The 17654-nt window shown below is 37.7% G+C and overlaps 1 protein-coding gene across 2 annotated transcripts in view; it reads right to left on the bottom strand.

The window, feature by feature from the left end:
* The window catches only part of PDCD6IP (programmed cell death 6 interacting protein), a 65538-nt gene that overhangs the window by 10308 nt on the left and 37576 nt on the right, over positions 1-17654 (bottom strand). For both annotated transcript variants that reach the window (XM_023554853.2, XM_003415709.4), the window contains exons 9-14: positions 16353-16476; positions 13952-14129; positions 5858-5969; positions 4560-4729; positions 2511-2759; positions 1098-1232 (exon numbers count right to left, since the gene is read on the bottom strand). In XM_023554853.2, the coding sequence (XP_023410621.2) occupies positions 1098-1232; positions 2511-2759; positions 4560-4729; positions 5858-5969; positions 13952-14129; positions 16353-16476 (968 nt within the window). The remainder of the gene's footprint in view (positions 1-1097; positions 1233-2510; positions 2760-4559; positions 4730-5857; positions 5970-13951; positions 14130-16352; positions 16477-17654) is intronic.

The following is a 17654-nucleotide window of genomic DNA, read 5'->3' as shown; positions in this document are numbered from 1 at the left end:
ACGTTCACTTGAAGCTTAATAAAAGTTAAAAAAAAAAAACAAAAAAAAAAACCGAAGAACTGAAATCCTCTTCATGGGATACAAAGTCAAACCAATTACTCAGTCCAAAAACTTAAAAATGTTAAGTATCACCTAAGAGTCCTAAAGAAAATACAGTAAAATCATTTTTAGAGAACATTTTAACTAAAAATTAAATGGTTAACAAGTTAAAAGTTTCATGATTTTGAACCTGTTCCTAATTCCTACAGAAAAGTGGACGACTGTAACTTAAGGAAGACATTAACCCTGTTTGACAAGGCAAGGTTCAGATGAGCACATTCACTTCAGAGATGCAGGAATCATTTCAGGTATCCTTGGAAGAATTTTCAAAGGCCTCTGGAGAGATTTTTCGGCTTATCTATTTGAGCAAAGCATTTTAAACCAAATTAAAATGGCATTTTACTATTCTCTCTACTTGGAAGGCTTTGTAGTATTTCTACCCTCTCTCCAGAGGGTTCTGCAGCAAACCTACTATATTTACGTCAAAATAAGCTTACTGAACGATCAATATGGAGTTAAAGTACCAAAGGAACTGTGCATCTAAAAAACATAAAAATCGTTTGTTCCCTCAAAAACAGAGCAGTAAAAATAAACATAAGCATCTCCCTAAACTTTCGATAGAGGACGAGTCAAGAAAATACTTAAAACATATTTCGTAAGTTAGCACTCTGAGACCCACGCAGGTCACACGTCTATGATCACCCAAACCACCAGCACCGAACGTAAAGCCATGCCCTTCCTGCCCCACAGATCAGCTCTGACTACTCCCGTTCCCTTGTAAGTCACTCAAACTGGCCAGCTTCCCAGCCCCCAAAAGAACAATCGCTGGCTTTTGAAATCTCCGTGCTAATTCCTGCTACCCTAAATGCCTATACCGCACCCCTTTTCTGCCTGGTGAAATGTTTTCCAAAAATTCACACGAAATGTTACCACTTCCGTTAAAACGTTCCTAATCTCCCTCACAGAGGAGAAGGGGTTAAAGCTAATAAGCCAGAGGCTGGAAACACCAGTTAACTTCCCCAAACCCACACTCTCACATCTCTAACAGTCAGTCATACCTTTGTGCCTTCCTTCAGATTGGCTACGAGTTCAACAAAGTTGTCATACGCGGTAGCTAAGTTCTTCAAAACTTCTTCTCTTAAATTAGCTTCATTGTTAGATTGTTTCATTTTTGAAAATTCCTGGTGTGAGACCTTGTTAAAGGAAATATATATGTTTAACTTTTTTAATAAAATTAATATGGTACATAACATTTTTAGACACCTTTTCCAACTATGAAAATCATATGTGATCATATGCAGGGGTTACTAGAAACGCCTGACGTAACATTTCTTCTGGGAAATCACGTGGCTTGAAATCTTTCCTTAAAGTGAAAACACCGCAAACCCAAAGGGTGTCAAACACAACCAAGAATGATTACAGATCTCTATTAACACTTGCAAGAAATAATTAAGATGAAAACTTTTATACTTTTTAGAAAATTTTTATAGTATACAGGCGCTCCTTGGAAACTCTATGGGGCAGTTCTACTCTGTCCCATAGGGTCGCTATGAGTCTGAATCGACTCGATGGCACTGGGTTTTTTATATAAAAAATTCTAAAAATATAGTATAATATTTTTATATTATACGTGGAAACCCTGGTTGTGTAGTGGTTAAGTGCTACGGCTGCTAACCTAGAGGTCGGCAGTTCAAATCCACCAGGTGCTCCTTGGAAACTGTGGGGCAGTTCTACTCTGTCCTTCAGGGTCGCTATGAGTGGGAACTAACTCAACGGCAATGGGGTTTTTTGGTTTTGGTTATACTACACGTAGATATCATATTCAGAAATGGAAACACAATGTTTAATTCAGAACATTAACTACTAAAGGCAAATTTTCAAGTCTTGTTGTACAAATCACTCGTTTTTAAGTTCAAATACTAACTTCCAATGTCTCAGCCTATTTAGTTTTGCATTATTTTCAAAAAAAGGATTGAAGCCTATGTGTGTTAGCCACATAATTACAGGTATCGATAATTCCAATGCTTACTTCTCCCTCACACAGCAAAAAAATACAAACGAAGCTTTTAAAAGCTTGAGCAACCCCAAATATCTGAAGCATCTAGTATTGCTAAGTAACAAGCAACATTTTAGCCACAGAAATGTGGCTTTCTTTCATAAATTTTTAAAGCTAACATGCTAAGTTAAATTCTGCAAAATACAAATGTATCATCCCCTTAAATATATCAAAAAACCCAAATCCAAACCCGCTGCTGTTGAGTCTATCTGGACTCAAAGTGACCCTACAGGACAGAGGAGGACTGACCCCATAGAGTCTCCAAGTAGCAGCTGGTGGATTCGAACTGCCGATCTTTTGATTAGCAGCCGAACTCTTAACCACTGCACCACCAGGGCTCCATTCATTTCATTTTCCTAAACATAGATTTAGCCCATGCTGACTCTTTCTGTAATCTTTTTGAGTAAAATCTCACCTGAATATTTTTAAGAAGTCCCTCCTGTTTCTTTAGAGATTCTTGGACTTTAGCTGTAAGGCCTCCATAGATTCGATCCAGTTCAGTAACAGAAAGAGCTTCTTCATTGATCACACCATCCTGAGCCAGGGCAGTCAGAAACTTGCTTGTCATGTCAAAATTCACCGATTTCAGATCACTCTCCAGACTCTCTCTTTCCTTCTTCACTTCATCAAGGTTTGTCAATAAGGATTTTAAGACATGTACAACCTGAAAAATAAGAAACCTCGGTTTAACTCACAAAAATTAAAGCAAATTTTAAGAATGGAATAAACTCACAAAGGCTCGCAGGGCCGGAGAGGCGGTTTCTCAGCCAGCCACACAGGAACTGCACGTCCGGTTTGTTTAGATATAGACGCCATACCTTCAGTGGATTCAGGTTACAGTGATAACGGCAACAGCTGCTCACTGAGCGTGCATCATGTGCCGAGCACTATGCTAAACACTTTCTATATATAACTTAACGTATTCCTTACAACATCCCATAGGATATATATTCCTATCTCAATTTCACAAATGGGGAAACTGAGTTTCAGAAAAATTAAGTAACGCGCCCAAGATTATACAACCGCCAAGCGGCAGAGGTGACGTCTGAGAACTAAGTCTGCCCATCTTCAAAACATCCTTTAACCACTCTACACTATGCTGGCTTCCCTGCTGTGCTGTGAGGGAGGGGAAGGTATGATTTATGCCAGGTAAAGAGATGTTGTATTTTGCCTGTGTAGACAGACAGTGATATACAAATACACAGAGATAAGGATGCAGGCGGAAAGAGAGATATATACGGAAAGAGAATGTCCTATGCAGAAAAAGTACAAAGACAGAGATATAGAAAGTTATAAACCATATATTTTACATGCTAGGAGAGGAAGATGGAGAGGGGGTTCTCGTACATCTCTTCATATCACTAAGAATTGTACCCCTCCTATTCAGTCCAGACAATCTCCGATTTACATCCACATGATTTATGAACGCCTCTTTATATTAACAGGAGTCCCTGGGTGGCACAAAGAGTTATGCATCTGGCTACTAACTAAAAGGAAGGCAGCACAAATCCACCCAGGGGCACCTCGGAAGAAAGGCCTGGCAATCCACTTCTGACAGATCACAGCCATCGGAAACCCCGTGGAGCGCAATTCTACTCTGACACACATGGGCTCGCCATGAATCAGAACCGATTTGATGCTACTGGCTTGGGTTTTTTGTTTTCCTAAAAATAGTGTCCAAACCAAAAAACCAAACCTGTCGCTGTCAAGCCCAGCATCTGTGGCTACGTTCACTCAGTCCTCTTGGATCCACTACACGTTCACCCTTTCTGCCCGTCTACTCTGCTTTCACCATGTACCAGTTCTTTAAGGAGCCTCTTAAGAGAGGCCTCTAAATGTTAGGAGGAGGAAGCAGTTCATCATTTAAACCTCCACAGCAGGCCTTCTATACCTTCCCTGGGGCACTTCTAACTTCCACCCCGCATTACAACTACCCTTGTACATGTCTGGTCTTCCACAGTCGACCACAAACTGAAGGTAAAGACTGTATGATTCGTTTGCTGATTTTTCAAAGCACCTAGCATACTGCCTTACACACAGCAGATATCCAGTAAATCCTGAATGAATAAACAGACGAAAGGCTTCTACGCAAAAACACAAGTAAAGAAAACCACTGATAACTTGTGGGATCTACTTTCCCAGGAAATTCACATTTTTCAAGAGGTTTTTTTTTGAACAGTATATATAATAATGCTTTACCTGTAACAACCCCAATTTACTCCTGCATCTTTAAAAACACACCAGTGAGACAGAAACTGGCAGCTCAGTGTACGTAATGGCATGACAATGAGAGAGAAGCTGGCAGCTCAGTGTATGTAATGGCATGACAGGGAGAGAGAAACTGGCAGCTCAGTGTATTTAACAACATGACAATGAGAGAGAAGTTGACAGCTCAGTGTATGTAATGGCAGGAACAGAGCTCTCCCGAGCAGACGGCCACCCACATCAACACCTATCTCCTCACCTCAGTGCCCTGCATGGTCTTTGCCGGATTGGCAGAAGGAATGGCGGCGTTCAGCTCGGGCTCTGGCTTACAGAGAAGTGCAATGGTGTCACGGTGAGACTGGTAACGTTCTTTCACTTGTCCATCTGCTTGTACAGCTTTATCCAAAACGGTTCTAAAGTTGGCACCCTCTGGTGAAAAAAATAATAATTTCCCAATCACAACACTGAATCTAGGGATAATGTTGTTGGGGTGGTTGTACTTTTAGCTCTGGCCTCGACTTTGTTGATCATCCTCCTCTACAGGCTCCAATACAGGCTCCAACTCACCATATAAATTAAAACACAGTTCCTGTCACTCTCTGTATTACTGTGTCTGGCAAAACGACAAAATCATTTATAAAAGCAAGGGCACAGTTAGACCTCAAATTACATTTGGTGGTTACTGCCCACCAAGTAAAAGCTATATATTAGTCTCATCTTTTCCCATAAGACATGAATGTAGAAAGAAATCATCCACTCCAAAAACAGTAACAATTTTAAAAGTATTCTTCTCTCAAAAGATCACTGCTTCTACTTGACTTAAAAGAACAGTTCCTGTATTTTTAGAAAAGTCTTTGTAGCATTAAATTCTTTTAGAGAGAGACGTCTCCAGCCATAATAATTTACCATAAGCACAAAATCTTAATCATCAGTCTTTAAAAGACTAAATTTGGCTTCAAAGTACTGTACTTTTATGCCAATAACACAAACCTTCTACATTTGTTTGGCAATCACATCTTCCCCCCACCCCAGAAGTACTTCTGTAAGCACACTATGCTACTTTATTTTACGGCAGTATGTAAAAAAACTGGCATAGCAGCGCTTACGGAAGTTCCTTGAGGGGAGCCACAGTTGGCAAACAAATGTGGAAGGCGCTCATTATTCCTATAAGAATACAGTAACTATTAAAACTCATCTTTCACTATCCAGAACTCATTAAGTAAAAAAGAATTACCAAAACCATACATATAATATGACCTCATTTGCATTTTTAAAAATGCGCAGGCCTCGGACTAGAAAAGGGGAGCTATGAGATTGTTTTATTTTTCACGTTACACCTTTCATAAGAATCTGAACTTTCTACAACGAATGTTAACTACTTTTGTATTTTTTTGTCTTAAACAACACTGAACTGAGGAAAAACTGTTGAGTTTTCATAATAGCAGTTTTAGCAAAAGAGTAATAAGTCAGCAAAAAAACGTTTAATCAAGCAAAAAAAAGGGGGGGGGGCCAAACTGGAATTTATTCAAGTGAAAGTAACATCGTGGGCATCTTTACCTGCTCTTAAAGGCTTGTACAGGTCACTGGACGGCGTCCTTTGCCAGCGCTCCTTGAATTTGGCTCTTAAGTCATTGTCACTTGCTTCTTCTTCATCCAACAATCTTAACGACTTTAAAAAAGGGCAAAACAACAGTGAGGTATCTTTTCTGATATAAAATATTTAAAATATTTTCTAAATCATCATATGCAATGTAGGTGAGAATTAGTGAGACAGGGTAAGCCTATGCTGCCTGTTAGAATATTTTAAAAATGCAACATTTTTAGCTGCAGAAACCTAAGGTATCATGTATTTAACAAGAAAAAAAAAAAAAAGAAAAAAAATTTTTTTTTCCCTTGTTAAATACATGATACCTTAGATCTTATAAAATTCAAGGCTACGTTAGCCATTACCCTAACTAAGTAAAATAAGGTAAGAATAATAAATAAGAGACTATTTATTTCCAGATGTACAAAGAGTATTAGAATCAAAGATTTTACAAGATTAAAATAAACTGGTCTTCCTCACTCAGAAGCCATAAGCAAAAGGAAAAAAAACGCCAGCTTAATGACAGGAAAATAAATTTTCAATTTCCATCCCAGGACGACACACTTAAGATTGTTTAACATATAAAAACTGATTTATAACTGCATAGAAGACAGGATAGTAAGGGGCCAGAAACACAAGAAAATGCTAATCACCAGCAGACAAAAGTGCTAGAGCAAATGGTATCTGCCAATAGCTTAGAGATGGAGCCCTGGTGGCACAGTGGTTAAGCGCTCGGCTGCTATCCAAAAGGTCGGCAGTTCAAATCTACTAGCCGCTCCTTGGAAACCCTATGGGGCAGCAGTTCTACTCTGTCCTACAGGGTCGCCATCAGTCGGAACCGACTTGACAGCATCTAACAATAACAATAGCTTAGAGCAAAGGTTGGCAAACTTTGCTGTGAAGAACTAGGTTGTAAATACTTTTAAGCTCTGCAGGCCATATATGGTCTCTACCATATATTACTATTATTTTTACAACCCTTTAAAAGTGGTGAAAATCTTTTTAACTAGTGAACTATACAAATATAGGTCACAAGCTAGAACTGGACCACCAGCTATAGCTCACTGACCACTGAGCTTAGCATGTTAATTTAAGAGACAAGACACAAAGGTGGGGCCAAAAGGGTGGGAGGTCTGATCAAAGAAACGCCCCTCCAAATTAAAAAAAAAAAAAAAAAATTAGGACAACTCCCAAAGAGGTGACACTCAGTAGAGTCGGCTACTAGCAGACCTGCCCTAGAAGAAATACTAAAGGCTGAAATGAAAGGTCACTACACAGTTAGTGCAAATCCGTACAAAGAAAGAAAGAACACCCAGAAAGGTAGTTACGGGGTAAACGCAGGAGTCAGCATTAATGTATTTTTGGTTTCTAATGCCTCTTTTATTCCTAGATGACTTAAAAGACCATATAAAACATTAATTATAAGTCTACGCTGATGGGCACACAGTATATAAAGATGTAATTTGGACAATAATAACATAAGGGAAGAGAATGGAGTTACGTAGGAGCAAATTTTTTTTATTATTATTCAAACTAAGCTGGTACTGATTCAAATTAGATTTCCTGTATTAAGATGTTATCTGTAATCTCCAGGGCAACCACTAAAAAATAACTTAAAAATACGGTAAAATAAACAAGAAGAGTATCAAAAATGGTACACTAAAAAACACCCATCTAACACAAAAGGAGGCAATAATGGAAGGACTGGGGACAAAAAAGGTATGACAAATAAAAAACAAATTGGCAAAATGGCAGAAGTTCTTTCTTGTAAGTACCTACATTAAATGTAAATAAACTCTCCAATTAAAAGGCAGATATTGGCAGATTGGATAAAAACCATGGCCCAACTATACGCTGTTTACAAGAATCTCATTCCTGATCCAAGACACAAATATTTTGAAAATGAAAGGACGAAAAACATATTCCATAAAAACAGTAACCAAAAGAGAGCTACAGTGGTGACATATCAAAGTAGATATTAAGACCAAAATTGGTAAAAGAGACAAAGAAAATGTTATATAATAATACAAGAGATATTTATCAAGAAAATATAACAATTATAAACATTTACGTACCTAACAACAGAGCACAAAAATGTATGAAGCAAAAGCTGACAGACATGAAAGGAGAAATAGTTCAACAATAATGGTTGGAGACTTCAACACTCTACTTTCAATAATAAATAGAACTAGGCAGAAGAAGAACAAGGAAACAGAACAAAAATATAAACCAACTAGATCTACCTAACAACAATAACAAAAAAAAAACCCATTGCCGTCAAGTCAATTCTAACTCATAGTTACCCTATAGGACAGAGTAGAACTGCTCCCACAGGGTTTCCAAGGAGTGGCTGGTAGATTTGAACTGCTGACCTTTTGATTAGCAGCCAAATTCTTAACCACTGCACCACCAAGGCTCCAAACAGACATATATATAACACCCTACCCCAACAACAGCAGAATACATGATCTTCTCAAGTGTACCTGTAACGTTTTTCAGGACCAATGATATGTTATGCCATAAAGTAAGTCTCAATAAATTTAAAAAGACTGAAATCAAACAAGTATCTTGTCTGACTACAACGGAATGAAATCAGTAACAGCAGGAAATATGTGAAAATTAAACAATACATCCTTATACTGTCAATGGATCAAAGAAGAAATCACAAGAAAAATAAGAAAACCCTTTAAAACGAAAAAAAAGAAAAACATACCAAAACTAAGGGGATGCAGCTACAACAGTGCTCAAAGGAAAATTTATAGCTGTAAACATCTACACTAAAAAAGAAGAAAGATCATAAATCAATAACCTAACCTTCCACCTTAAGGAACTAGGAAAAAGTACAAATCACATCCAAAAAAAAAGCAGATAAAAGGAAATGATGATAGTCTAAACAAAATAATGAATAGAAAAATAAAAGCATGAACAAAACGAACAGTTGTTTGAAAAGATCAACAAATTGACAGAACTTTACCTTTACCTTGACTGATCAAAAAAATAAAGACTCAAATTACTAACATCAGAAATGAAAATGAAGACATTACTACTGACCTTATAGAAACAGAATTATAAAAGAATACGATGAACAATTATGCCAACAAATTAGATAACCCAGATGAAATGGACAAGTTACTAGAAACATACAAACTACCAAAGCAGACTCCAGAAGAAGTAGAAACTCTGAATAGACCTTTAACAAGTGAAGAAAATGAACAAATAACCAAAAAACTTCCAACAAAGAAAAGTCCAGGATCAGATGTCTTCACTGGTAAATTCTATCAAACACATAAAGAAAAATGAACACTAATCCTTCTCAAACTTGTCCCAAAAAGAGAAGAGAACATTTCCTAACTCATTCTGTGAGGTTAACAGTAGTACCCTGATATCAAAGCCATGAAAGACACAAAGGAAAAGAAACTACAGACCAATATCCCTTATGATAATCGAGACAAAATCCTCAACAAAATACTTAGCAAACCAAATCCTGTATGATATTAAAAGAATTATACACCACAATGAAGTGGGATTTATCCTAGAACGCAAGGGTGGTTCAACATATGAAAATCAATTCATGTAATAAACCATATTAGTAGAATGAAGTGAAAAAAACATATAATTATCTCAATAAAACAAACAAAAAAACCCACTGCCGCTGAGTCGACCCTATAGGACAGAGCAGAACTGCCTCAAAGAGTTTCCAAGGAATGCCTGGTGGATTCAAACTGCTGACTTTTTGGTTAGCAGCCATAGCTCTTAACCACTATGCTACCAGGGTTTCCCCAAACAGTATGGTACTGGCATAAGGACAGACATACAGATCAATGGAACAGAACTGGAAGTTCAGAAGTAAACCCATGTATCTGTATCTATGGTCAACTGATTTTCAACAAGGGTGCCAAGGCCACTCTCTTCAACAAAGGGCACCTGGACAACTGAATAACCACTGCAAAACAATGAAGTTTGACCCTTACCTCATACCATATGTACAAATTAACTCAAAATGCATCAAAGACATAAATGTAGAAGTTCAAACTATAAAACTCTTAGAAGAAAACATAGAAGTAAGTCTTCATGATCTTGGATTCAGCAATGGAATCTTAGAAATGACACCAAGAAGTATAAGCAACAAAAGGAAAAATAAATTGGATTTTATCAACATTTAAAACTTCTGTACGTCAAAGGACACTATCAAGAAAGTAAAAAGACAATCCTCAAAATGGGAGAAAGTATTTTTAAATTATATATCTAATTAACGGTTCTAAATAACAGTCCAGTATCTAGAATATATAAGGATCTCTTACAACTCAAAAACCCAATTAAAAACTGCAGAAAGGACTTGAACAGACATTTCTCCAAAGAAGATATACAAATAGCCAAAAAGCACATGAAAAGATGCCCAAATTTATTAGTCATTAGGGAAATGCAAACCAAAATCACAATGAGATGCCCCACTTCATATTCACTGGGATAGCTACAAATAAAAAAAAAAAAAGACACAAAAGGTCCCACAGTATATGATTCCATTTAAATACAATTTCCAAAATGGGTAGATCCACAGAGAGAAAGCAGATTATTGTTCTGCAGGGGCCAGGAGGAGAGGGAAGGGGGACTGACTGCTTCCTGGGTACAGGGTTTCACTTCGGAGGGATGAAAATGAATTGCATAGAGGCGACAGCTGTACAACACTGTGAATACACTAAAACCTACTGAATTGTACACGTTCTGAAAAGGATTTTAACCTTTCGGTAAATTTTACATTACGTGAATTTTACCTCAATTTGTAAAAAAATACAGTTGTGAAATAAAAATCGGTGATTGTAAAAAACAGCCAATTAGATACCTTGGAAATCAAAAGTATCAATGCATTTTTTTTAATTAATAGATGATTAAAGAGCAGAAAGGACACCCCTTGATAGACAATTAATGAGCTGAACGGCTTGCCTGAGACCAACAGTACCTCAGAATGAAGAACAGAAGTACAAAAGTAAAAGAAATGTTAAGTGATAAACGAACTGATCCAGAAGCACCACCATCGTCAATCCAACAGGAGCTTGTAAGCAGATGATGGAAACTAGAGAAGAAGGGGTAACTGAAGACAGAATCCATGTATAGGAATTAAAGACTGAAAAGGGCCACCAGGTCCCAAGCAGTATAAATTTATTTTAAAAATTACTGGACGTTTCAAAATTTCTGGAAATCAACATTAAAACAAAATTTCTAAAAGCTACCAGCTTCAACACTTAATATTAGACCCTCTAGTACTCATTCCAAGTACAAGAGAAAAACAGGGACCCTAATTCACAAGGTCGTTAGGAAATCAAACCTAATAAATAAAAATACCTCATTTTTAGGCAGAGAGACAAAAGACGTACACGTACACAATAATATACTGCCAGTTTTTCCTTAATTTATAAAAAGAAATTATTTGCACATTAATATTTCTACTGAAAACACGTTTCAAAATCGATACATAGTCTTTCATTAGGCACCATTTCTTTTTCCAAAAAAAAACCTTGTTTCAACATCAAACATGCATCTTCCAAACCACAGCACCTGTATAGTAAGGAATGGTCCCTCCAGAGAGAAGTCTGGCCTTTGCCCCAGGTCTTGAGAGTCAACCTCTAAACTCCTGGAATTGCCCAAGTGAAAGAAGTATCCCTGTGGTTCTTGGGGGTCCCTCAGACAACATCTAGTAGTTTATGCTGAAGAGATAACACAGGGTGAGGTCTGGCCAAGCCAGAAAGACCAACCATGTGATTAGATAGTTGAGGTTTTCAGCCAAGTAATATTCAGCCTGACCTCTGACCTCTGGGGAAGAGAGGGCAGCTAGACATTGAGTTCAAACAAGGGGGCAATCATTCAATCCATGACTACTTAATGATGCCTTAATAAAAACTTCGGACACAGGATGCTTGGGTGTGCCTCCCTGGTTGGCAATACTCCACGGGTCTGACCATACATTGATTCCAGGAGCGCAGTGTGTTACTGAGGACAATGAAAGTGTTGAATATGGAACGCTCTCAGACTCCACCCTACGTGCTTCTTACTTTGGCTGGTCCTAATTTTAACACTTTAATAAAACTGTAATTGGTAGTATAGTGCTTTCCTAAGTTCTGAGCCATTCTAGCAAATATCAAGCTTGAGGGTGGCTATGAGAACTCCTGAATTAGTAGCCAGCTGGTCTGAAGTGAGGGTGACCCTGGGGACCCCCAAATTCACAGCTGTTGTCTGAAATAAGGATAGTATTGTGGGATGGTGCCTTCAGAATTTGCAATTAGGCCAACCTCCTTTGAATTATCTTAAAATCAAGGAAATATACGAATAGTTTTACGAATACTAAAGTAACTCCTAAGTAGTAAGCACATGCGTTATCTAGCTTCACGAAGAGAGGTGAATGAGACCTGAAGTTAGGTACCTTGCCTGGGGCCACGGCTAGGTAGAAGGGCTAGGGATCAGTGCAGCTTCACACTCTAAGCCCTCGGCCACTTCGTTATTTCAACGATGCAAATACAACATCCTCTGAGAGTTAACTAAACCATCGAAACATCACGGATTAAAGTATTGACGAGAGTCATCTGCACGACACAACGTGACTGCTGAACTGGCAAGAGACCACTATAACCAGTTTGAATATATTAATGTACCTAAATGAAGACTCTATCACCTGGGAGGAACAGGTGAAGGCACCGCAGAAGGAGAATAATACTGACAGTTCACTTTAGCCAACTAAAAACTTTTGAGTCTTCCATTCCTACTGATAAACCACTATCTCTACTGAAAGGTGTATGCAGCAGGCTTATAAAACATTTGATATCCTAACTTTCTTTGTCTGATTTTATGTTCACCAAGAAACCCAATATGCCTGTGTAGGAGAGAAAACATTAATTATAAAGACTTTGAACAGTTTGTGTGACAGCGATTGCTCATGGAACACAAATTTTACATAGTGATCACATGACTTTCATTAATGTACATTTATTTACCCTTTAAAGTGTTAAAAAGCAAAGATGTCACTTTGAGGACTAAGGTAAGCCCGATCCAGCCATGGTATTTTCAATTGCCTCATAGGCATCCAAAAGCTGGACAATGAATAAGGAAGACCAAAGAAGAGTTGATGCCTTTGAATTATGGTGTTGGCGAAGAATGCTGAATATATCATGGAATGCCATGAGAACGAACAAGTCTGTCTTGGAAGAAGTACAACCAGAATGCTTCCTGGAAAAAAGGATGACGAGAATTCGTCTCATGTATTTGGACATGTTATCAGGAGGGACCAGTCCCCGGAAAAAGACATCATGCTTGGTAAAGTAAAGGGCTAGCAAAAAAGAGGAAGACCCTCGATGAGATGGACTGACACACTGGCTGCAATAATGGTCTCAAACCTAACAGTTGTGAGGACGATGCAACACCAGGCAGTGTTTTGTTCTGTGGTACATGCGGTCACATTACGAGTTGGAACCGACTCAACAGCAGCTAACAACAAGAAGACGTAAATCCTCGCTTAATCCAAACTCCTCTCGACGCTGAAAGGGAGGCTCTGGGTGACAGTAAACTCATCAAGTGAGGACCACTACTCTGTGAAACCCAACAGGGGGAACCCTCCACTCCTGATCCTGCTCAACAACAAGAGATCACAGGGCCTGTTTTTATTTTTGTTGTGGTTGTTGGGAATATACACACCAGAACATGCACCAATTCAACAAGCTCTACATGTACGGTTCAGTGACATGGATTACACTGTGAACCGTTCTCGGCCTCCTGTTCCTCCCCCATTAACATAAACTCACTTCCCACTAAGTCTCTTATCTAATCTTTCAAATTGCTATTGTGAATTTGATCCCATATGGATAGTTCTTAAAATAGAACACGGCTAAAGGCAGACATTTTTTACTAATAAATCTACTGTTTGGTTTAAAGAAGACTTCAGGGAATATTTTTGGTTCAAGTCTGAGGTGTAAAGATGATCTCAGGGCAATGGTTTCAGAGGTCATCCAGCTTCAATGGCTCCAGAAGGTCTGGGGGGATCCCAATGTTTTTACTTAAGAAACAAGTCATTTTTCACGTACCTCATCCAGGATTTCTCTATTTCTCTGCAGTAGTTCTGGAAGCTCTCTGATCAACTGATCAACAGTTTGAATGCCTCCCTGCTCAATCACAGACGTGGATTTCGTCAGTATTGACTGAGGTACAGTATCTCCGGACACATCTTCAATTGCTGCTGGAAGATTAAGGGAAGCTAACACCCTAAGGAAAAAAAAAAAAAGTGAGATATATTATGTCATCTAGAGGTCTTTAAAAAAAAAAAAAAACTCACTGCCCCTGAGATGATTTCAACTCATAGCAACCTAGAAGTCTAGACCATCTTTAAACCCTTACTCTCCATTGTCCGGATGAATAGCAACGGAGCTACCAATAAAAATAAGCCCTATTAATGGACAAATAAAACAGAGAAAGGAAAAAACAAAATAAGCGACTAATAAAATTCAAAATCTTTAACTGAATTACTTCACATTTCAGAATTAAAAGCCAAAAAGTTTTTAAAAACCTATGGGAGTAAAATACACTAGGCATGTTTTGCTCGAAGCTCATACTGAACATCCTTCAGTCTATATGCCAACACGGGAAATCAATAATTATCAATTTTAATCAAAATTGTAAGTGAATCATTTTAGCTTTAAAAAAGCAGTCTTTTATCACATTGTCAGTAACAAATCAAATAACATACTAAAGTTACAATTACATATTGTCTAGGCAAAATGTCAACAGAACACCACTGATCTAAGCACTAAACCAGAGAGTCGTCTTCTGTTCTCAGCACGATAACAAATCTTCAGGGATCTCATTTACATGAAAGGAAAAAAACTTATCCCCATGAAATAAGACAAAAGCAGGCAAACGAAATGATGTAATGCCATGAACTCAGAAAATAAGCCCTGTATAAACTCAGACTGCCTTTTAAACACGTTAAACTTACACTGCTTTCTTGCTGGATTAAAAAAAAAAAAAGTCAAAATCCACCCATTTATCAAAATTAAAAACTTCTGCTCTTCAACAGACACCATGAAGAAAGCCTGACTGGGAGAAAAATACCCTCAAACATGTATGGAGCAAAGAACTTGCCTTTAAAATATGCAAAGAAATCTTTAAAACTCTTAAGGAAGGAAATCTCGATTTAAATGAAAATGAGTAAAACATTTCAACAGGTATCTGAATGGCTACTAGGCACATGAAAAGTTGCTCGACATCTTCAATTTAAGGGAAATACAAATTAAACCACATTGAGATGCTGCTCTACAATTGCTAGAATGGTTAAAATTAAAAAGAATGGCAATACCAAGTGCTGATGAGGGTGCGGGGCAAGTACGCCTCTCAAACAGAGCAGGTATGAATATAAAAAGGGATAATCACTTTGAAAAACAATCTGGTAACTTATTCTTACAGAGTTAAACATATACTAACTCTAAACCCACTGCCGTCGAGTCGATTCCGACTCATAGCGACCCTATAGGGCAGAGCAGAACTGCTCCATAGCGTTTCCAAGGAGCACCTGGTGGATTCGAACTGCTCACCTCTTTCTACAACCCAACAATTTCACTCCTAAGAGAAACAGAAACACAGGTCCACAAAAAGATCTGAACGTGAATGCTCACAGCAACGTAAATGTCCGTGAACAGGTGAAAAGAATAACACAAACTGCTGTGTAACCATCAAATGGAATGCTGGTCAGCATTAAATAGGATCAACCTGACACACCAATAGAGATGAAGCTCAAAAACATTATGCTAAGTGAAAGAAGCCAAACACGAAAAAAGTACATGCTGTAAAAATTGCATAAAAAGTAAAACTAACCTATCACAAGAGCAAATCAGTGTGGCCCAGGGCCAGAAAAGGGGGGACTGAAGAGAAAGAGACATGAGGGGATTTCTAGGGAAGTGGAAATGTCCTCTATTATGGTGGTGGTTACACAGGTGTATATATTGAACAAACATGGATACATATGCTTAAAATAAGTACATTTTATCGAGTGCAAATTACAACTAAAATTTTTTAAACCAATGAATTACTTCCTTAATCTTCAATCCACCAGAAATAAAAACTGGTTCAGAATACCATCATGCATCTTAAGAGTTCATTGCTACTTCTCGTTTTCCTCAAATAAATAGCTCCTAAAATAAAAACTAATGGTCAAAATGTTTCCCCTTGTTTCAATAATTAAATTTTGTCCAATTACATTTGCTAGGGCTTAGTAAATATAGTGTCCCCAAGAAATGTGCACGCATGTGTTTTGTCTGTGTGTCTACACTTGCTATTTCACCTAACCTTGGCATTTAGCTATTTCACCTAACCTTGGCATTTAGCTCTGAGCTCAGAAAACTAAAATGTTCATAAAGACTACTTAAAAGAACTATCAAACAGGAAAACTTCAGAGCTCCAGAAACTGATTTATGAAAGTCCAGCTCTACCTACCCATTTGCCAAAGTCGTGGCTTCTCTCATTTGAGCAATCGATCTGTTAACCAAATCGGCCTTCCTCTGATTATAAGCAGCCAAAGACTGCTGCACCGACACAGGAACCATCTTCTCAAACAGATCTAAAGCAAGGAAGGGAAATTTCAACAAAATATTCATACGAAAACTCAAGCTCTGAAGTGCCTGCTCATATTTGCTTTATAAGATTCACAAAAAAGGTCTACAATTATCTAAAGATCAAAACTAAACAACTGAAGGTTGAAAGGGACAGGAGCTAAGTGAATGGACATGGGAAACACAGGGTGGAAAGGAGGAGTGTGCTGTCACCTTATAGGGAGAGCAACTAGGGTCATATGACAATATGTGTGTAAGTTTTTGTACGAAAAACTAACTTGAACTGTAAACTTTCACTTAAAGTGCAATAAAAAAAACTAAATCATTACTGGGAGAACTGGCAAGTGTTTATATATCTCACAATAAAAATTTTTTTTAAAACAGCTACCAAAAAAAATCCCTAAATCACTATTAAAAGCATACTGTTGAAGAGAATTTTTAAATCACTATATTTTTTCCTTGCACTTAATTTTCTTTGCTCTTAAAGCTGGGTGCTTGTAACTCAGCTTGAGGGATTTTGGTAAGGAAGAGAAGAGTTACACACAAGAAAACACTCTGAATTGTTGATTAAATGGGTTAATGAGTGAGCCACCGTGCCATGGTTGGATTTCCAGCTCTACCACTTCCTAGCTGTGTGACCTTCGGCATATTACCTAGCCAGTCTGTGCATCACCACTCTCACCAGTCAAATGGGATAATCATAGCACCTGTGTCTCACTGGGTTATTATGGGAAATAAATCAGCTAATATCTGTACAGCTCTTAAAAGCATCCATGGCACATGGTAAAACACTTTGTTTCCTAAATAAAAGTAAATAAGTCATCCTTGGGGTCTCAGCTAGACACTACCATAACTGCATATATCTACAATATCCAAGGGTAACATAACATGTATTTATCTTCTACAGATACAACTCCAAAAGTTTACATGTTTAAAATCACACTGGTATGTCTTCATTTTTAATTGGGAATATCATAAATAATATAATACATGTTACATTAACAAAATGACAAATGCTTATGTTTTTATCATTAGTCAAATATGCAAAGTTTTAAGTTTTCTACTCGGCCGTATGCCTCACATGCTTTATGACCACTTATTTTCCATCTTAAAATTTCACTAAAGCTACCCCAGCACTTAATTTTTATTCTCCCATCTATTTTAAACAACTTGAATGCAAGTCACA

The sequence above is a fragment of the Loxodonta africana genome, chromosome 27 (assembly GCF_030014295.1).
Source record: "Loxodonta africana isolate mLoxAfr1 chromosome 27, mLoxAfr1.hap2, whole genome shotgun sequence".
NCBI lineage: Eukaryota > Metazoa > Chordata > Mammalia > Proboscidea > Elephantidae > Loxodonta > Loxodonta africana.
The sequence above is the reverse complement of the archived record's forward strand: the minus strand, read 5'-3'. Positions and strand labels throughout refer to the sequence as shown.